The 23,318-nt window shown below is 30.4% G+C and overlaps 3 protein-coding genes across 8 annotated transcripts; 1 reads left to right on the top strand and 2 right to left on the bottom strand.

Annotated features, from left to right (window-relative positions):
• The first annotated feature begins 1,230 nt into the window (after positions 1-1,230).
• On the top strand, positions 1,231-2,106 carry LOC108333641 (protein CHLORORESPIRATORY REDUCTION 41, chloroplastic). The gene has a single exon (XM_017569112.2). The coding sequence runs from the start codon at positions 1,374-1,376 to the stop codon at positions 2,010-2,012; it is 639 nt and encodes a 212-aa protein (XP_017424601.1). The 5' UTR covers positions 1,231-1,373; the 3' UTR covers positions 2,013-2,106.
• A 1,257-nt stretch (positions 2,107-3,363) lies between these two features.
• On the bottom strand, positions 3,364-11,989 carry LOC108334382 (pentatricopeptide repeat-containing protein At4g04790, mitochondrial). 6 transcript variants are annotated; one of them, XM_017570197.2, is made up of 10 exons: positions 11,656-11,986; positions 11,432-11,479; positions 10,403-11,026; positions 9,876-10,055; positions 9,462-9,526; positions 8,763-8,870; positions 6,037-6,150; positions 4,917-5,035; positions 4,125-4,389; positions 3,364-3,629 (listed from the first exon to the last, which is right to left on the bottom strand). In XM_017570197.2, exons 1-8 carry the CDS (start codon positions 11,828-11,830, stop codon positions 4,967-4,969), a joined length of 1,383 nt encoding a protein of 460 aa, XP_017425686.1. In that variant the 5' UTR covers positions 11,831-11,986; the 3' UTR covers positions 3,364-3,629; positions 4,125-4,389; positions 4,917-4,966. The 6 variants fall into 6 exon arrangements, with proteins under 6 accessions (XP_017425686.1, XP_052726732.1, XP_017425687.1 ...); XM_052870772.1 differs by having other exon boundaries at positions 3,364-3,621; XM_017570198.2 differs by having other exon boundaries at positions 4,222-4,389.
• Positions 11,990-19,936: 7,947 nt separating this feature from the next.
• LOC108333529 (protein NDR1) lies at positions 19,937-21,004 on the bottom strand. Its single transcript, XM_017568995.2, has one exon. The coding sequence runs from the start codon at positions 20,759-20,761 to the stop codon at positions 20,111-20,113; it is 651 nt and encodes a 216-aa protein (XP_017424484.1). The 5' UTR covers positions 20,762-21,004; the 3' UTR covers positions 19,937-20,110.
• Positions 21,005-23,318: the final 2,314 nt, after the last annotated feature.

The following is a 23,318-nucleotide window of genomic DNA, read 5'->3' as shown; positions in this document are numbered from 1 at the left end:
CAAATGCAGCCCAAATAGCAAAATAAAGCATAAATCAGTCCATACATCTTAACATATAGCAAATTATAAAAACGTAGCCTAGCTCCCCTTACCTTGGTGGTTATAAGCACAACACTTTAGAAGAAGCCCCAAAACAGTAACCCTCACACAGAAACAAGCTCAACAGAACCTACAAACCACCAAATTGGGGTAGAGTACAACTCTTAGAGCTAGAATGATTAAGGAAAAAAAAAGGGAAAAGCTACCAGCTACATGCAACCAGTAAAGTGACATGCCCTAGATTCAAAGACAGTGGAGGAGAAGGGGAAAACGGCTTACCAGTTGGAATGAAGAAAACGTTCGGTAGAAATGGAGCCCTCTATGCCGCGGACGCTTGGGCAGCACCTAAATCAAAATCCTACGATTCAATGAGCTGGAAATGTAGAGAGAAGGCAGAGCAAGGTTAGGGAAAATAAGAATTCTAGAGAGAAGAAAAAGTTGGCTAATGAACTGAGATTTTGAAAGGTCCCTTCTAAGGTCATGATGTCCTTAGTTTTTACGGACCTGCCTGCCTAAACCTAAGGCCCAATAATCCTATATTTTTCAGACCCTTACAATCTTGTTATGTATAATCTTTTTCTTTTTGAAAAACTTTAATTCTATTAATTTAGTTATATCACTATTTATATGCACTATGTACTCTATAGATAATTGTAATATAGTAGTTATATCAAAGTTTTCTTTATATCTATAATGTTTTGTATAGTAATTATATTACTAAATGAGAAGTTACAAATTTAATATAATATACCAATATTTATACAACATAACTTTGACTATAATGTAAGATAAGTATTAATAGTATATTTTACGCTTTTAATATAACGTTGTAATTTCATTTATATATATATATATATATATATATATATATATATATATATCGATAAAGTAAAATTATTTAAAATTTTTAAATTTAGACTCTAGATTTTTATTTTTTGTAAATATTATTCTTTGAAATTTTATTTTTATTTTTTCAAAAAAAAGAAAAACTAGATTTATAAAAGTTTTCTTTGTTGTTTGATTTCGTACTGCCGTGTTAATAAACTTTGTATCAAAATATTAGATTTATGACACAACTTTAATGTGTAAAATTCCAAGCATTTTGACAATAGGATTCAACCCTTCCAGCCAGCTACATAATAATAACAGGTGTTTTGTATTTTACAGCTGACTCCTCACTAGATATTTCTAGTTTATAGATATCATTTGCTTATTGGACAGTAAACTGAACTCTGTTATCTCAAAAGTGATTACTTTCTGTGCATGTATATACGCCAAACCAACCATAATCCAAACAAAGCCTTATCTTCATTCTTCTTCAGTTTCAAACTGGCATGGCTTCCACAGTGTTCACATATCCTTCTCTTCAGCTTCACATCCACTCACAAAAAGCATCAAATCCATCAGAGTTTTCCATCCACAGCCAACCCAGAAAGCAGTTTTCCATTAGATGCACATCTCTGGAATCCAGTCCTCCTGAGGATGATTTTCTAACCCCGGACCCTTCCTTCAGCACAGTGAACAGTGAAGAGTCTTTTCCCATTGAGAAGAGAAGGAGGTCAGAGATAGTGAGGGAGAGAAGGGGAAAGAAACTTGTGCAGCCTGAGCCTCCAAACTTTGAAATTGGATGGAAGAGGACAAAAGAGATAAAGCAAGAGGTGCCAGTTGGGTATGTCATAGCTGACTTCTTGGAGAAGCTAGAGACCCTCATGGGGAAGCAGTTTGGATCAACAGAACTGCTGGTAAAGGTGGGAGAAATTGTGGCTGAGAGGGCAAGAGAAGAGGCTGAGGTTCTGATGGATGAAGGGAAAGTAGAGGAAAGAATGGTGACAGAACTGTTCAGAGTGTTGAAGCTGATGGAGATGGATTTGGCTATGGTTAAGGCTGCTGTCAAGGAGGAAACATTGGAAGAAAGGCTTGAGCAGGCCAAGGCAAGGTGCAGGCAAGCCATACTTGTTGCTTATTCCTTTTGAACTCTTTCATGGGGATTCTGTCACATTAGAGATACACAGTGTTACAGTGCTGAACAACTTCAAACAAATCATATATATTTCTTTTCTTTGATTCTGCCCCCATTGAAATTTTAATCCCAATCACATTCTTTTAACAGAAAGATGTCAAATGTGTGTTTGGATTACTGAATCCATTTTTGTTGACAAAAATAAATCCTCATTTTAAATGAGGTGATAAGGATGATTTAATCGCCATTATTAACAGTTTTTAGTTTCTAAAAGTATAACTATTTCAATGTTTAATTATGAATCAATGCCAACTGTTTAATTCGTTTCTTTTTATTAGTAGTAAATGTACATGAGTAAATAAATAAAATCGGAAAAATTGCTCCTACCTAACATATATTCTGATGATTAACACTTATATTTTTAATTTTAAAATAGACATTCATATTTTTTAATTTTTTATAAATTTCACTAATGTATCGTATATTTTTTTAAAAATTCACTTCTCCTATTTTATACAAAAATACCATATTGAATGTAACTTAATATAAAATTAAAATTTTAAAATAGAAAAAATAAAGAATCTTTTATAAACAAATGTTTTAAAAATTATAGATAAAATAAAAGAGATAGACTTCGCTGTATTAAAAACATGTCTGAAAAGTAAACATTTTTTTTATTAAAAACGAGATAAGTGAATCAATTTCAAAATTACGAAGTCAATAAATTTTATTTTAATAAACGATTCAGAAAAGTTTTTATTTTAAAACTGAAAATTGTAAATGTCTAATTAGTATACAGGTAACTGCAATTTCCCGGTCAATATTTGCCTTGTTATTCTAAGCAAATTTCAAATTATAAATATTATAAAAATCCATTTCAGTAGAGATCACGTGGTCTTCTAATTAATCTCAGCATATAGAAGAATTAGAGACCGAAATTCTGACGAATCTGTCATTTGTGGATGGAATTGAGCATCCATCTACTATCAAGGTTTTCAATATGAACATTTATATTTTCATAAAAAAAGTCTCTGTTTCTTGCACCCTTCTCTCCCTGTCTACATACTTTTACACAGACACATGTATATATATATATATATATATTTGCTAAAACCTTCATCCTCTGTACTAGAAGCAAACTTGTTGAAAAGCACCAAACATGCTTCTACTGTCAGCATTATGCAAATCACTGGCATCAGCACAGGCACTTAAAAAAGAATCATCATGACATTTCTGTGCAGGCAAAAGCCAAAACTTATCCTTGAAACCTAAAAGTGTGCAAATGACTGGAGTCTAACTCTTCAATCAGAGAAAATACCTACACACGTTATCAATACAAATGTGGACTAATGGAACAAGCATCATAATAAAGGTGGAAAACCCTGAAAATCTTTCCACAACCTACTTACAATACTTCAAGGTCCAAACACAACATAGCTGTTTGAAAGAGTTTCAGACTTGCACAAACTACAACAATAACTCAACATAGTCAACTATGTTTCTTGTATCATTGAATTGTACAAATTAAGTGAAAAGGAGGTCGGAGCCAACATTATAATAGAGAGCTTCCATAACTTGCTCATCATTTTGGAACTTATCCTTGGCCAGATTGCACAACTTCACTGCAGAACTGACACAAAATACAATGAACATAAAGTAAATTGCCCAATACATTTTAGTCTTAGAAATTCAATAAAGTGAAGGAAAAGAAAGAACCTTCCTTCCTTGTTCACTTGAATGGATTTGGGGGAGAGTGATTGAATGGATTTGAGAGGATTTGAAGATAAATTTTTTGTTGTTTATTTGAGTGAATTTTGGAGATAAGTGAGAGTGAATTTGGAAGTAAATTTTTTTAATCTGTCACATCAATCAAATTCTACACTAATTCTCACAAACTTTACTTCCAAATCCACTCTCACGTACCTCCAAAATCCACTCAAATAAACAACAAAAAATTTATCTTCAAATCCATTCAATCACTCTCTCTCAGATCCATTCAAGTGAACAGGAGCTTAAATACTTATTCGAAATAGAATACAAAGATGATCCTGCGGCAAACATCTTTTCAATTGTCTGTATGAATCACCTAATTCCTCAAGAAGAAGGACGCAACCTATCAACTCACCTCGGAACGAGTGTGCTCCAGGGAATGTCCAATGGCTTGATTATGAAGGCTTGCAAGTTAAAAATTACATAAATTACTGATGAATTCAAAACCTTACAATGAGACTGAACATCTTTTGCCTCCAGATTGCGTCCAGCTTGGTTGATTTCCCCATAAATAACAAGAGCCTCAGACAATTGCCCATGTGGCCTAAGTACTCAGATAAGATAAGAATAGCCTTGACTTGATTCAAGCTGTTCTGCGGTATCAATGGATTTAAGCTCACCTGTAACGTTAAGGATTTATACGATCACAATAAAATTACAAGCTTTCACAACATTATAGTGTAGCATATCTTGATTACATAATTCAGTTTTTGGAAACTGTATTTATGTAAACCCAAAAATATTACAACGTAGCATCACAACATTAGCATAAATAAATAAATAAATAAATAAATACAGGGAGCAACAGTATACATAGAGGAATGCATGCTAAGATTCAAAATATTAACTTGGTAGTGTGTAAAAACAAGAACTTGAAACACAGTTAATAAAAACATCAATACAAGATGCAATTTCTTTTGAACAGTATTGGTTCTTCTGAAATGAGGGTATAAGTGTGTGCTCAATATAACTCAACTTTTGCGAAGTCTAAGTTAATATCAGAAGGAACAATTGAAGAAATAACTATAAACTTTTGGTGACATGGTGGATAAAAGATCATAAAATGGTCAAAACGGAAGAGATGAATTCATTCTTGATTCAGATATAGATGTAAGAATCTATTATATGGCTATTAAACATAACTTACATTTACTCTATCCTCTTCATGTTCAGAGTTTCTAATTAGGTAGCTGAGCTCTATGAATCCGGTTTTATATCAGCACATGGCATGTGGTCAAGGACCCTCACCCCATCAATGATGTTTTTCTGCAAAAAATTGATTAAAAGGGTGAGAAAAAGAATTATTGTTTAAAGTGAGAAGTTGATTTAAATACACCATAAAATGTCATAATATTTGAGAATAGTCTTGTTAATCAATGTGGCAATAAAACTATCTGCATTATCAACAGCAATATTCCAACGAAGAGAAGATGAGCACATGAAAATGGACTCTAAGCTTAACCTAGCTAGTTTGTAAAGTGGAGTTTACATCCACTTTTATGTTATAATTTGATCGATGTAGAATCTCCAACATACTTCCTCACACCAAAGACCAGTAACCTTGAGTGTGAGATAGATATATGTAGATAGTTTAATGGCCGCCCAATAGTGGTTGTCACAATAAATCCAACAAATCTTGCTAAAATAAGCTCTTGATATTCTCTAATACCATCTTATGAAAGTATATTATAAGCCTAACTTAACCTTACAAAATTATCTTGTAAGGTGAGATTTATACCTCCACTAATATATTATATAATTTGGTTATATTTCTGTTAGAAGTTTACAAATATGATACTAAATAATGCAGTAGAACAACCATAAAACTCTTCCTTATAACTTAGCTTTTAGCTAGTTAAAGGAGAAAACATTGTTGGACTTCCACTTAATATATTTGCTCTTATTTTAACTGATCCCTTGACATGGTGACATTTGCGGCCAGAGGTAATGATTTTAATTTTAAATTTCAAATTAAATTTTAGTATAAGTTAGTGATGGGACCTATACTTCAAATTTTCTTCGAAGCACGGGACTTCCAATTTGACGGGGTTATTTTATTTTAAAAAATAAGATCATCCTTGGATATTCACCAAATAGTAATACTATTAACTTTCAAGTCAAACAGTTCCCAAGTCGTAATTAATTCAAGATCGTGAACTAAGATATAAAGGCCATATCATGTGGAGAGAAGATATGAGCACATTAGGACACAAGTACTATGACCAATGAAGAAACAAAGGAGTAATTGTATGGAAGATTGGTCTTACCAAATTATATTCAGATGTTTCGTCACAAATTTGTAACATTGAGTGTAATACCTCAGTTGATAGAGTCAAACCTGCTTCACACATTTCATTGACAATATCAAGTGCTACATGCACCTGCATTACAAACCAACAAGAATTCATCTGAAATGCAAACTAAACTGTTAATGGAGTGACTGAAAATCCTAGTTCTCTCTCTCTCTCTCTCTCTCTCTCTCTCTCTCTCTATATATATATATATATATATATATATATATATATATATATATTAGTTAACAATTGAAGCCCATTGTTAACAGTTGATTATAGGGACTGGAGTATTATGGAATACCCATGTTCCCTATCAAATAGTATGAAATATTCTGTAGAGTATTTCCCATCTTAGCAATTAGCTTTTAAAGGAGGGTTTCCCAAGTGCTTAGGTGTTTTTCGCCTTCCGTCATCTCTGTGCAACATGGCAATCTAGCTCTTTTAAGTTCAAAGATTAGTAACTGATTTTTATTTAAAAGTGGAAGATTGGCAAATGATTACTTGGGAAGAAAATACCATTTGATAGGTGACTACCACTAAAGTGCAGGCAAGATTCATAAGAAGGGTGTGAATTATGGACACATACTTTGTAGTTGGTGGAATGAGAGCAGTTAAAATTTTAATGCAAACCAAGGAGTAATTTATGCAAGCAGAGAACATAGTGGTTTCTGTTATTCTATATAGCAAGTGATCAGAAGTATAATTATGAAGAGAAAACCAAATGGCTGTTCAATTGACAAGAAAGCTATTCATTGTGCAAGCCTACAAACGATTTTGAAAAAAGAAAAGTTCCCACAGAATCAGGGTAGTCTGGGTAAGATTAAGTAGAAAAATAGGAATGTTTCGTGAAAGCATTCCCAAAAAATTAGGTTAGGACAAGTCAAATGTAGCTTATGAGAGGCAGAGTGAGGAAAGTGCCCTAGACAATGATTGTTCCTTTACTTATAGTACATATGTCAATTGCAGAGAAGGAAGTATAGTTAGGGATGACGTGTTGCAGAAACCTTTCTATTGACTATAATCAGAACATCATTCTCCAGTCTAGCAAATTTCAAATGACCAGCCTCCAATAATAACATAAAACCACAAACAACATGAATAAAGATGATAGTGCATTGCAGGAATTGGAGACCCCACATTGACTAGAAATAAGATCAAATTACAGTATATAAATGGGTGCAAACCTCATTTTACAAGATTTAATAAGATTAAATTAGGTTTAAAATTCACTTCCTAATATGGTATTAGAGTCTATCCTAACAAGCTTTGTTGGAGTCATTATGTCACACTATCTAGCTACTATTGAACCACCCAGAAAATATCTAGTCCCCAAGCTCAAAATGCTCATTCCTCAACTTAGGAGGTGTGTTGGAGATCCGACTTCGACTAGATACATGGCAAAATTACAATAATAAATGGGTGCAAACCTTATCTTACGAACATGTTTTGTGAGGTTGAGTTAGACTTAAAGTTCACTTTCTAATAGCAGACTTAAAGTTCACTTTCTAATAGCAGACTTAAAGGTGGTTGAGCTAGACTTAAAGTTTACTTTCTAATAGCAGGCTTAAAGGTGACAAAAGTATGGTGATATGCAAAGTGACAAAACATATCACAACTTTCAAATGATGATAGGAAGTTAGGAATCTATTAACATATGCAAATGGTAGACAATATCTCTTTTCTTTCCTTTCCCTCTTCTTTTGAATTACTTCGATGAGTAGAATCCTTCTAATGATTTTTGTGAGTTAGACTTACGAACATGTTTTGTGAGGTTGAGTTAGACTTAAAGTTCACTTTCTAATAGCAGACTTAAAGTTCACTTTCTAATAGCATACTTAAAGGTGGTTGAGCTAGACTTAAAGTTTACTTTCTAATAGCAGGCTTAAAGGTGACAAAAGTATGGTGATATGCAAAGTGACAAAACATATCACAACTTTCAAATGATGATAGGAAGTTAGGAATCTATTAACATATGCAAATGGTAGACAATATCTCTTTTCTTTCCTTTCCCTCTTCTTTTGAATTACTTCGATGAGTAGAATCCTTCTAATGATTTTTGGATATAAGTGGATAAGAAAGGTCATTGGATAAGATCTTCAAGTTTTTTTTATCAACAAGGAAAGGAATATATGAGCAAAGTGCAAATGGTAGACAATATCTCCATTTTTTTCGGAGTTATAAAGTGGTTTAGTAGTAAAGTTGGAAGGGAAGGTGGGAGAGGTTGTGAGTTCAACTCCCCCACACTAACAACTAACATTTGCCGATAAAAAAAATCTCCATTTTTTACTTTTTCTTTTTTGGATATCAGAGAACAGGGCACGTCATTGGATAAGATCTTCGAGTTTTTTTATCAACAAAGCACACAAAAGAATCAGAAAATGCCATTATGGTGACAAATAAGCTTAATTACTTGAATGCATGAATACATTTTTTCTATTAAATAAAAATATAAAACTAACAATGCAGAGAAAGTAAACGTCAGTGGGTCCACAAATAAAAATACATAGCCTTTGTCAATAGTTCAAGTTTTGTTCTTCAGTAAAGAGTGAGGAAATTGAAGGGTGCACCTTCACTGTCCTGTCATCTCGCTAGAACGAACAGTTTTCTAACCATTTTCTTGTAGATTTTTTTTTTCTTCTCACAGAGAAAGTTCTGGTAGTCACTTAGTAATCATTAGAATGCAATAAAGAAAATTGTACCTTGTGCAATGCACAGCTATGTAAAATGATTTTCTCATATGATGAGGATGAAGGTGAAACTTCTAGTCTTTGGTGCAAGTCTTTGAACTTTTTTTTGACATCCTCAACCTTCAAGAACACCAAAAATAAATGTGAGAAATGACGCACCAAATGCACAAAGAACTTTCCCCACATTACAGACTAGTACTATATTGAAAATTATCATGTCAAACAACATATATGCAACAGCTATGGACATCTCTTGATTGTGATCAATGTTTAATATGCTACTATGCTCATTTTAGCATACAAGCACAATGAAGTATGACGTCATTGGCTTTAAAGTTTCAACCACAACAGAGGTATGAGTTTCAACAATTTTTTTATTTAACTGAACCAAATTTAAAGACACCAATTCCATCTTACCTGGTAATTCACTTTAGCGCACTGTAGATGATAACCTACAAATGCTTCTATTTATTTCAACTTTAATTGAGACTTCAAAATTAACTATCAAGAAAACGTCATTAAAGAATGCTAATAAAAACTAGCTAACTGGCTTTGGTACTACATTAATCACACTAAATTTCGGAAGAAACATAAAAATGGGAAAATGGAGACTTAGTTCAAGAATGAAGCAAATTGCAAAAAGGCAGAACTACGTAAAGATTATCATGGCTTCACAGAAATTATTAGAATCATTTGTGAGATATTTCTTACCAATAAATTTGGAATGCTAACAACATAGCAAGCAATGAAGTTTGTAACATTATTTGCTTCATGATCTGCAAAATGTAAGAGAACCTCAGTATGTATATATACTAGAGAGAACTATACAGAGAAAGCAATGCTTAATCTCACTATATGACTACAATACTATTTCAAATACAAATGGGTAGAATGTAAGAAAAATCTTTGTTTAAAGACATTTACAATTAGCTCAGAAAAGGAAAGATCCATGCAGTCCAAATTTTGGACCACTTAATACATATAAAATTATGTGAAGCAAAATTGGTAGATAGAAAGACCCAAATATATAGCATATAGAAATTCTTATTCTTCTTTTCCAAATGCAACTCAGTGCCATTACACACGTACATCATCCAAGGTGAAAAAAGATCAATATCAAATTACCACTATTTTTTAAGTAAAAAAGGAACTTCTCTGCCACAGGTTCCAATAGTAATCTTCCTAATGCCTGAAATACCATTGCTACAGATTCAGCAGATGAAATGTCTTTTATGTCTATGATTTCCAACAGCTTTAAAATCTCCTCTGTCCGTTCACTTTCACAAAGAGCCAACAGAACATTCTCTGCAACATAGGTTGATAGTTAGTTCCTAAAGTGCAACATGAAACAATTTTCTATCATTATTAGACACCAAAATGCAAAAAGGGTAGCATCATGCTAGTAGTCCTGTTAATTAGTAAACATTAGCATAAAACACTCGTATATGAATAATCAAATACAATTAACCGCGTGAATTATGTCACTTAAAACAGCATGGGACAAATAGTTTCACCTCAAATGATCCCAACATTTTCAATAAAAGACATCAATAGTGTCTCTGTGTAATGAAATCACCTGCTACACTTTAAATCCAGCAGGTGTTATGGCAAAATAGTGCAAGTGGAAAAAAATATAAAGGAGGTTCTCCTACCTCGTATATCAGACATGTCCTCACTGTCATTCTCTGCAATATAATTACAAATACTCTGAATCTTTTCTTCGTTATTAACTCTCAACCACAACAACATTTCATAGTAACCCAGCCTTGCAACTGAACTGGGATTCTCCTCTTTGATAATAACATAGAAAAACTGAAACTCCTCAACCATACACATATCAATTATATACAAAAGAAGTGGGCAATATGTCTGCTCCTCTAGCTCTAAACCTTGTTCCCTCATTGATTTAAAAAGGTTAAAAACCTTCCCCAGTTCTATTGCGACGCCTTCATCATCAGTTCCCCTGGCTTTATCTATGCACATTTTTACCAATGCACTGTATCCTTTCGCATCTGGTTTTCGTCCAAGTTTACCAAACAATTCAAGGGTAGCCTCTGGTCCTAGCATTTTTGCAGAGACTTGAACTAACTTCTGAAAACGGTTTTCTTGAGAGACTTCAAACACATATTTTTGTTTCTTTTTATGAGATTGCTCTTTCCGTTGCAATAATATATTGCTCTGAGAGATGCTCGACAACCACGATAGATTTTGCACTCTTTCAAACTCCTTTGCACCATCAATTTCCGCAGAACCAGGTTTCTTGGCTGACTTACCATCTGCAATCAGTAACAATAACCCGATATGATTAACCTTTTAAACCAATTTTTTTGGGAAAACCACAGTACAGGACCTTCATTCAATTACACCTCCCCTCCCACCCCCAGCCAAAAAAAGTAAACAATAAACATTAAGGGAAAAGGAATTGTAAATAGAAACTACTGGTTAAACCACATAGATTAGACCTACTTCCAGCTTCCTCAGTTTTCCTTGTTATCCTAGAGAAAATGGATATATATCTTGGTCGTATAATCAAACAAGGATGGTCAAACTTTCTTAGTTTTAATTTTAACAACTCCTTTGAATTATAAGTTCCTCTCACTCCTCCCAAGCTCTCTCGTTTCTCACTTGACACCCCTCCTATAAGTGTGTATATTCTCACAGAAGTTTTAACAAACACTTACCATGGAAAATAGAAGAAATATGCTTAAACACCCTGTTAGCCGAATAACCTGCACCAAAATACCCAAAAATAAAAAATAAAAAAACAGATTATTATAAATCAAATTATCCAACAATGCAGCACCCTCGGCAATAGTTTCCAATATCAACTTAACGAATTCGATTTAAAGTAGACTAAAACCACTTCAGTCAATGTTCGTGAAGGGTGAGGGATGATTGAAAATACCTGAATCAGAGGGTTGTTTAAGCTTGAGGCTTGAGAGCGTGAAATCCTCATCAAGTTCCGAAAGGCATAACGAGGTTGAAGAAGAAGAAGATGAAGGTTGAGGTTTGGAAGTGGCACCTTTGGAGGCTGAACGTCGGCACCCAGTGCTTAGATTTCGAATGTAGCGCACTTGCATTGCATTTATACGATCAAATTGAAACGCTATACCCTCATTTACATCCTTTTTATTCTATGGAAATGGAACCACGCCACAATTTTACCAAATGTTTCGCAATGTTAAGACGGAAGCTATATTCTAGTTAAGAAGAGGAATATTCTAGTTAAGAAGAGGAGGGTTCTTCCTGCACCTCCAAAATATCATCCTGTACTTTCAAAAATTATATTTTTAACCTTCTAACATTTCATTCTTATTCTACATCTCCAATATTTTAAAAAATTTCATTTTTAACTTTAAAAAATATCTTTTCATTTTTCTTTTTCTTATTAAAAACATTCTATACCACCTTAATAATAATTAAATTTAAAATTCAAATATTATTTAATATAATTTTATATTTTAATAATTATTAAAATATAATTTGTATTATAATATTAGTTATATTAAAAGTATAAAAATAAAATAATTAAAATAAAAATAATAACAATAAATAAAAAATTATATTAAATAAAATATTTAATATATTAAATTATATTAAAATACTAAAATAAATTAAATAATTATTAAAATTTAAATAAAAGACAAAATTTTAAAAATAATTATTTATTTAAAATCAAATAAAATTATATTAAATAAAATATTTAAATATATTTAAATTATATTAAAATATTAAATTAAATTAAATAATTATTAAAATTTAAATAAAAATTAAATTTCTAAAAACAATTGTTCATCGTATATGGATATCCGTAACATTACTTATCGGATATCTATATTCGATTAACAGATCTTTTCAAAATTTTATTTTTTTTAAACTTTAATAATTATTGAATTTAATTTAATATTTTAATATAATTTAATATATTTAAATATATGATTATAAATATTTATTTTTATTATTATTAATTTTATTTTTATTATTTTGTTTATAAGTTTTTAATACAATTATTATTATAATATAAATCATATTTTAATAATTATTAAAATATAAAATTATATTAAATAATATTTAAATTTTAAATTAAATTAAATTATTATTAAGGTGGTGAATAAGAAAAAAAAAATGAAAAATATTTATTAAAGTTGAAAATGAAAATTTTGAAAAAACTGGAGGTGTAGGATGAAATGTTAGAAGGTTAAAAATGTAATTTTTGGAAGTGCAGGATGATATCTTGGAGGTGTAGGATGAAACACTCTAAGAATAGCCTGGTAGCTTATAAGCAGAGATGTCAAAATGTCTCATAATTCTTGGGTCACCTCGGTCCATCTCGGTTTGCGTTTGGTTGAATTTGATTTTTTACGTGAATCAAATTTCAATCCAATTTATTTAAACTAGGTTTATGCAGGTTGAACTTGTGGTGGGTTAAGTTGGCCCACCAACCCAGACCTACTAATCCATCTATTTAATTTTATTTTATTTAATTTTAATTTTATAAAAAAATATTTATTATTTTTTTGTTTGAAAAAATTATTTAAATTCTTTATTTTCAAAATTAATTAAACACTCATGTTGGGAAGTGAAATTTGTGACTGAAATTTGTTTAGATTTGAATTAGAAAAGGTTTGTAAATTTTTTTATTTTAAAAAAATATTAATTAAGTGAACCTGTTTATCCACCAAGTGGTGGGTCGAACTGGGTTCGAATTTTTCTGACTCGCTAATAAATAAGACGGACTGGATTGACTTACTAACCCGTGATGGGCTGGGTGACCCGATTTGACAGCTCTACTTATAAGTAACTAAATTTTTTTATATAAATAAAGTTTATGTCTGTGTATAAAAATATAGTTTATGTATTTTTTTTCTTAAATAATTGAATTTTTATTAAATGTTTGAGTATTTTATTTATTTTTCATTAAAATTGTGTAGAAATCTTGTATTTAAATAAGTTCATGTAACAATAATAAAATTAAATTAAACTTTTATTTATGTAATTTTTTTTCATTTCTTAAGTTAAACTACAGTTAAAATTAATTCTTTTTACAACTTTCACTATGTATAATTTTTATATAAACTTATTATCAGTAACTTCCATTTAAAGTGCTAGTTTTTTTTAACTTAAATTACATAAAAATTGAAGAAGTAACTCGATAATATAAAAAATAGTATAATAATTAATTATTTTTTTAAGATGGAAATAAATAATAATAAATTAAATATAACAATAAAAATAAAATAAAATATAAGAAATGATTAATAAAAAAAATTAAATAACATAAAAGTAAAAGATTATATATTAAAACTAATAAATGCCCTGCGTATATGTATTTCTAAAACAATTTTTTTTAGTTAAAGTGGTTTATAAGAGATTTGGAGAAGCTTTATGAAATAATAATTAGGTTTATTCACATACTTTTATTAAAGATATTCAAAATGCATAACATAATTATATATTAAAGTTTTTTTTAAGTCAATTTTTTCTTTTTCAAAATAACCCATAGCCATAAAATAAGTTTTATACTTTCCACGTTCCTTTATAAATGTCTTAAAAGAGTTTTTAATGAAAATGAAGAAAAAAAATCTCTTTAAAGTCAATATTTTCATTTTATGTACAACCCCTAACTACAAGATAACTCTTATATATTTTCACGTTATCTTTCGAAATTCGCTTAGTTTTAAATTTGCATTTGCTACCAAAGAGTTTGCACCTTTTGATAACATGATAAGTTTTCATTGTCTTATGTGAACTTATACTTCTTATTCATTACTTTAATCTAGAATCTTACATGGCTTGAGAGAAGTTGATTAAGTCATCTTCCATAACTCAAGTATTTTCGTGTTTTTGGAGAAGTATCATATAATAATCTAGAATAACTCTTCTCATTTCTTTTGCTGATCAACACAAAGGTATTGGATCATGGAGCATAGGTTCTTAAAGATCTTGAATTTGTTCTTCATGAACAACCAAATTATCTTAAGTTGAAATATTTTGTAAAGATTCTAAACTTGCTTTATCAAAAGCAAATGTACGAATTAATTCTAAAGTTTATTATTGATTCTTCCTCTAAGACAAGTCTTTAACCTTACTCTTCTCCGACACTCAATGCCCCAAAAAATGTAGCAATTACCATTTCAAAAGAAAATTAATTTGGGATCATAAAATATAAAGCCTTTGGACCTTTTAGAATAACCAATAAAGTAGTTGCTTATTATTCAGGAATCCAATTTCTTTTCATTTAACTTTTAAGTTCATGCTTCAATTAGACATTCTCATATACAAAAAATTATTCAAACTAGGTTTTCACCTAACTCAAAACTCTAAAGGTATTTTCGCAATTGCCTTGGCTATCATCTACTTAGAATGTAAGTTGTAGTTTTAATGTCTCCCTCTAGAGTGAGTCTAGCAAGGTAGAATGACAAATCATGCTTCTTACCATATCCTTAATAGTTCCCTTTCATCTTTCAGTCACATAATTCATGATAGGTGACCCTAACATAGCGTATTGTAGGACAATTTCACATTCCTCTAGGTACTTGGTGAAAGGTCTTCACCTGAACCGTCATATCTACCATATTATTCACCATCACGATAAGATATAGCAATTTTAATTCTTTTATTGAGTTTATTTTCAACTTTAACCTTAAATGATTTGAACATCATCCGAAGATAGAGTTTCTTTTTTCATTTTTTTTTTGGTTTATTTACCATTAATGCATTCAATACAAACACGAAGGTTCGTGAAGTTGATGGAATCTAAGATCCCGTTTGACACAATTTGTTCAAATTTATTTATAGAGATGTAAGCTAGGCATTTATGCCATAATGCTCTTGAGTTAGTATTGTTAATTTTATATTGATCTTTGGACACTTCTTCTTTACATGTCCAATTTTATTGCAAAGGAAACAGTTATTACCATGATTTTGTTTCTTTTGTGTTGAACCTTTAATAGTTTAATTCTTGAGATCCTCAATTTTCTTTCCCTTGTATCTAAAGTGGCTCACAAAATGAGCATATTTTTTCTTGCTTCATTCTTTCATTTTCTTCCACGCAGTATGAAATGAGTTAATTTAAGATACCATTTATATGTTTAACAATTATAATATATCTTAAATTGATCAAATTGTGAAGGAAGAGAAATCAATATTTAATGTATTAGCATTTCAGCATCTCAAGCTTTAGTACCTTAAGTTTTGAAGAAATATTTGACATTTCAATATTTGAAACCAAGCTCTAAAAAAGATCACTTGTTTTTGCCTTATTGCTTTTTAATAAAACATTTTTCAATTTTAACGAGGAAATTTTGGCACTTGTTATCTCCTTAGAGACAATATCTCTTAAAATTTCAGGAATGTCGCACTTAATGATGACAAGACTCATGCAATTTGAGCAATATCATTTCTAATTATCTCTCCTTTCTTTAGAGATACTCGAGTTCATAAGAGAATGAGTTTCTCAATCCTTAATCCAAGGTCAAGATCCATGTAGCCAAGAACAAATTCATGTTCTCCTTCTAGTCCTTAAAATTTATTCTATTAAGAACCTAAACAAAATAAATAATAAACAATGTAAATAATGTAACTCTGCTCACATCATATATTCCATCAAGAACAACATATATTAAATGAATTGAGAATAAAATAAATAATGTAATTGTGATCACGTCATAAACAAAATCCAATCATAAATATGTTCATATAATAACATACCCATCTCAAGATACCTAATGCACCATCAATATTAAATCTTTGGACAATAATATTAATTGGTAAGAGTATCTTGTTGTAATGATCAAACATTGATAATAAAACGTGTTCAACAACAAACCTATCTATGATTGATTTATCATTGACATGCAAAATCGCATAATTATCACTTATTTACCATATGTGTATGTAATCCAACCAAATTTTAATCTTCCTTTAGATACTTGAATAAACATAAACACAAAGATTTAGAGAGGTCACTTTAATGTACATAGATTCAATCAACTAATTTAAAATGATAAACTACCAAAATTTGAACATTTATGTACCAAATCCAAAGAAAAAATAATAATAAAAAATTAATAAAAATTTAAAAGTTAGTTTTAGTAATGAATTTGGAAACAACCAATTTTAAACTGTGTTTTTTCAAAATTTTCAAAATCACACATGAATAAAATATGGGTTGGTGTTATGATACTAATTGAAGGAAATTTCTAAAAAACAATAATATGTATAATCACGTGCTTTTACCCATAGAAATCCAAAATACATAGAAGAATCATATATTAATCTGAACCTATAATTTAATTATTAATGGAAAAGAATGCGAAAGTACCTGAGTTTGTCATTGGAAATTATGTGAATGATAAAATTAAGCATAGATATGTTATCTTCCAAATGTAGAGAGCCTTAGACACCACTTTTATTATCTCCTTATGGGGATAAATAGAAAACAAAACCCTTAACAAGATACATTCTCTATAAATGGAAACATATTCCATTTTATAACTCTTCCTAACCACGTCCCAAATTTTAATAATTCTAATTGGATATGTCATTAAATTAAAATATTACTTTAAAATATCTATATAACAATTTTTTATAATAATTATACTTTAGTTATAAACTTAATATTAAAAGACCACTTTATAGTTTTAACTAACTGAGTAATAATCCTAATATTTAAATAATATATACAACCCAAAATTTCTACCACTTCATATCACATTGATTTTTCTTATAATTCTCATAATTTATAACTTACGCAAAACAAAGATAAAGAAATGTGTGGAGATTGATGTAATTCTTGCATCTTATACAATAAAATATATATCTTATTTATGGGTGTCGAAATTTTTTTTCATTTTTTATAATTATTTTGGGTCAGAGCATTTATTATTTATATACATGTGTGGGAATTGATATGAGATCATTTGTGGTAATTGTATATATTTAATTTAGTTTATTTGTAAGTAAAATTTTGAAAAATAAAATAGGGTGCAAAATGAGGAGAAAGTATAAGATTTATAAAATTTGATTGATAAATTATAATTTACCCTTATATTTAACAATTATTTATTTTTAAATAATTCTGTTTATTGGATTTTTTTTAACTTTTTACAATTATTATTAGTCATTAATAAATAATATATTTAAATGCTACTTTTTTTTAAAAATTCTGTTTTTCCAAATATTTCTTTTAACAAAAGTATTTATATTTTAAAAATATATGTGAGCAACAATTTTAATATATACACTATAAAACAATGCATAAGGCAATAAACGTTATATTCAGAGTTATTATATGTTTATTAAATCAATCGTGTACTTTTTATCAACCTCTTAAATTTAAACTAATCTTGTTCTTCACAAAATAATTGTTTTTCTAGCATTGTATTAGTTGTCTTCAATGTGAAAATGAAAGTTAAGAGACTTGATACTTATTTTATTTTTTATTTTCATAACTCATATTTAAAGTGATTTTTTACTTTTTTCAGTGTTTAAAATGGTCAGTTCAATTTTGTCATATTTTCTAACAGTGTTTAAATTGTTATATAAATTGTTAACGACATAATGTTCACGTGAGCTATCAATAAATGACATGACCCATTTTTTCTAACATCATCTTCAACCTTTCACCATCAAGTCACCATGGTTTCCTTCCACCATCATTAGTGATTCGTCATCCTTACACCTTCAATCTTCTTCAACCACCACATAGCAACCTAGAGTCACCGCAAGCCACCATTGTTCGAAATCGCAATATGCAATAGTAAGTCCCAAATCTAAAAGGAATCTGTAGTGTATGGCCATACAAACATATCAAATAACCAGCCGAATAAGACCACGAAAAAGGATGACTGGTCTGAATAGGCTGAGGTCCACACCAACCGTGAGAACCCCTAAACATCGCTTCTAATCATGATTACTGGTAAGAGTTACTTAGTGGGAATCGGATCGTGACTGGGTCATGATTAGGATTCCACTAATCACAGGCCCATCAAGAAATCTATTTGGTCGAAGGTAAGAAGGTAGGTGATTGCATTTATTGCGAATTTAAGAATTTATTGTGACCCCCGATCAGACTGATCATTGACTCGAGCTTTAGAGTGCCTTTGACAAGTGTACCCAGATAGTTTGGAGTGTGGACAAGGAAGAATTTTAACTAAGTGTGCAAGATAACCTAAGCTAGCTCAGAGAAAAGTGTGAAGGAACGTTTTGTGGAGGTCCTCGACCCTACATCCTGAAACATAAACAAAAACCACAAAATCGTGAGCACCTAAAATCATGAATCACATCCCAAACCTGCAATCCTAAATCGCAATGCTAGTTCACACCAACACAGATCTCCCTTTCCAAAACGTGACAAAACCTGACTACATTTACCACACAAAATCGTTTGTCATCTTCTCCACCACAAGCAACCTGCGAATCAAAAAAAGACCGGACTAAAAAATCCCAAATCGCGTTCAACGCTTCTTATCGTCACTAGAGAAGACTACCACAAAATCGTGTCTGGTCCACACACCTACAACGCAAAACCACCATGAAGCACTACGAAACAACAATAACTTGCAAATCAAAAACTCAAATCAGAAAACCCTAATTGCTTCACTATCATGGGAAACTAGAAAATTCTAATTGCTTCACTACCATAGGAAACTAGAAAATCCTAATTGTTTCACTGTCATGGACAATCAAGTCAGACAAAATGACAATCACGTCATTCACTAAAACTTATGTAGACACTATGCTATTAATGATTTAGACATCGCTAGAAAAGAATACTAAATTGAAAAAAAAATGACCATTTTAAACGTTGAAAAAAAATCAAAAACTACTCTTAACAAAAATAACGAGAAACCAAAATAAATATTAAAACAAGTTAACCAAAATAAATATTAAAACAAATTAACCAAAATAAATATTAAAACAAGTTTGGAAATGAAAGAGTCAATGAAAAATCAATGTACAAAGGAAGTCATTCATTTAAATAAAAACACTTAAAACCTTTCTTCCATATACCTAAATATTTAGAATCCTTATTTTAGCCTAAAATAAAAACTGATTAAAAATAATATCACGTTTTACATCCTATATATCCTACTAATTACTATTATGATTACTAATTACTATTGGTATTCTTCATCATATACTAAATATTCAATGGATAAGTTATTTTTCTCCCAATAATTCATGTGATTAATCCCTTCTTTCAAATCCAATTTTCATTCTCAACCGAAGCTATAGAAAATAAAAAGAAAGAATACATATTACAAAATAGAAAATATCTCTGCGACCAATGATTTATAAAAAGAAACTAATAATTAAATAAAATAATACACACAAAAATGAAAAATGATAGACTCAAGTCAACTAAACCGATGAACATCAAGCAGAAGGACAAAAGCAGCCACAAAAAATGTGACAAGTGCACGATAGCATCCACGGGATTCGGGTGCGCTGGACGGGATCACCTCCGGGTTTTTACCGCCAAGCCTGACGGGTTTCCGGTTTACTTTCAACCCGGAATCGTTCATTTCCACATTTACCCCTCCCCATAAAAGGTGCCGTTTCGTGTACCACCAAACAATCTTGTACTTTATCGCCGTGGTGAAGTCCACGCGGTACACCACCTTCCCGGAAACCGTGACGGTAAGGTTACCGCCGCCGTTGAGAGAGCCATGCTTGAAGGCCTTCTTGTTGTGGCCCTGGTAGAAGCGGTCCACGGTGGCGTTCCCGAGAGGGCGCGTGGTGTTGTTGCTGACGAAGACCTTGAAAGTGAGGTGAACGTCGTCGTATTTGATTCCATTGTCCTTGTTCCTGTTGACGAGCCTGACGGTGAAGAGGATGGTGGTGTTTCCGGGAGAGGGATTTAGGGTTTTGTTGAGGGCAGGAACGTAAATTTTGTCGAGGTACAAATGGGGTTCGTCCACGCGCATACTCAGCCACAGGAACAGTGCGGTTAAACCTATGGTTACAATGAAGGCGGTGCAGCGTGTGCAGCAGTTATCCTGCGCCATATATGGTGGCTGGAATTTCGGATACGAGAAACTCAACGGAGAGTGTCGTTTAGGTGTTGTTTTGTTCTATTTTGTGTTGTTGGATTATTATAGTTTGCAAGAGGTGTTGGGCAGTTTCGAAGAAGTGTTCTTAGATCTTACTACCATCACTACATTCTACATTCTGGGAAATTTTCATGAACATGTTTTTCTCCTGTGGTTTATAATAAACACTAAAGAAAAAAGAAAAATTAACATGTTTAAGCACAAAATTTATATCTATCTCAGTAAAAACATTAAATAATTAGCACAATATTCATCGTAGACTTTGAGTTATTACTAAACATTCAAATCACACAAAATAAAGCTTGAAAAATAAACAGAAAAGAATCTTTAAAGCGTGTGAATTCAGTGTGCATACGCGTATGATACCAATAATAACAAAACGAAAAAAAAAAGCCAACTTAAAGCAAGTTGCGTGAAGCCTCGTGGTGATTGCTTTCTCGCTTTTATTCTCTCACCTGACTATAAAAACGGGCCCATGTATGTATCCCCAACGCTACCATCTTTTCAATCACACAATCTAAAATTAAGTTATTCAAAATATAATTTTAAACTATAGAATCTAATGTAACATTCTAATATGATATTATATCTCTATTAAAGAAAATATCAGCAAACAAGAAGAAAAGACAAATAAACGAAGAAAAAGAGTAACCTAACGTATTAAAGAGAACAATTATACATGGAAACATTTATATTTAGATTTATCAATTTATCTTCCTCACATGGTTTGATTCTGGTTGAAATCAGCAAAACTCATGGAACAAAAATGCCTCTCATTGAAAAACTTTCAAGGCCAAAATATCCACAAAAATCTTGTGGGTCAAAATCAGTCCGTGAACCTTCTTTTATAAAATAATATTTATTTTGAATAAAAAAAATATAATTAATTCTTAATTTGTCACAAATCTAAATGTTTTTAATTTGTTAAAAACAATACATAAACATTTTAATCAAACTAACATACTTTGTAAAATGTTTCAATAAACTTGGTTGGTTGCTTACATAAAAAATTTACACAACATAAGAGGATGTTTAAATCATTAACTCAGTAAACATTATTTTTAAAGTATATAAGATAGTCATTTAATTTTTTTTTACAAAAAATTCATCCATATTTGAATAAAAACTAAATAAGATATCTTTATGAGAAAGTGTAAAATAATGAATTTATGAATAATAATTTTATTGACTTTTTTTATTATATGTTGTTTGTTTTTTCTTTTTGCTTTTTTAATGTATGATTTAAATTTATACTTAAATTTTATCAATTATTTATTTCTCTTTAATAATCAATATATATATATATAATATTTAGTAATTATAAAAAAAATGTATTATTAATTTCATTATAATTAATCCAATATTCTCACATTTTGGTTAGACTTCATATTTCTTTTGTCATGTTTGGAACTTTATCACAATGTATTGCATACTATTTTATTAAATGGTATATGTTTTCTTCTCTAAGAAATTATTAAAATTAATAAATAGATTATAGTAAAAAAACTATATTAAATTATACATTATATATTTTATTTAATAACATAATAATAAATATGATATAAAAATATTTATTTAAATATAATAAAATTATAACATATTAGACTATTTAATAAAATATATAATTTTATACGTGTATATAAATTATATTGTTTCTAAAAATTAATTAAAGTCTTGTAGTAAGGGCAAATCCACCTTAATCTTAACTCTTATCCATGAAAGGGGGCTTTGAAGACCACTGCTTTTTTTAACCCACTTGAGGGGGTCTCGTAAAAAATGGTTTTTTCAAGAGTGGATTAGGGTTGGCCCATAGACCATGGGTTAAGTTGATAACTCTATTTATATCAACAATTCCTAACATATACAATCATTTATACTAGACTTGATCATTCAGATACATGTATTAATGTTAGACTTTGGAGAGTTATGGATTTGTGGTGGCCTCTAATGCTCTGCAAAACCTAGCGATGGAAAAAATCCACTTTATGTGTGTATTTGCGGATAAATTTCTGCGATAGATAATTGGTACCTGAAAACATTTTAATATATGCTTATAAATGGACTGTGTGCGGATATCATACTATCCATGCCCGCAAGTATCAATTAACAGCAAAAACTTAAAATTAAAATTATAAGTTATATTTTATTAAGTTAAATTTAATTGAAATAAAAATTAATTATATTTTATTAGATTAAATTTAATTAAAAATTTATAAAAGTTTTTTTTTAAATATGTGTAGGTATCCACTGGTACCCCGTAAGTTTTAAAATATTTGCAGGTATTTTTTAAACAAGTATTCGTCTGGTAACAAAACAGGTAAGAGATAATTTTTTTTTGCGAGTCGGATAGTGGGTCAAGTAGCGGGTAGGCACTATTTGTGGCCGACCCGACTCGTTGTTATCCTTAGCAGAGTCATTGTCAATGAGTTTCACTCTATCACACACAAGGTTGGTCCGTTAACATCTTTGGTTAAGGTAAAACCCCTAAACTAGGACCTCCTATTCCTTTCAC

This window comes from Vigna angularis, chromosome 11 (genome assembly GCF_016808095.1).
Source record: "Vigna angularis cultivar LongXiaoDou No.4 chromosome 11, ASM1680809v1, whole genome shotgun sequence".
NCBI lineage: Eukaryota > Viridiplantae > Streptophyta > Magnoliopsida > Fabales > Fabaceae > Vigna > Vigna angularis.
Note: the sequence above shows the minus strand (reverse complement) of the source record. Positions and strands in the feature narration are given on the sequence as shown.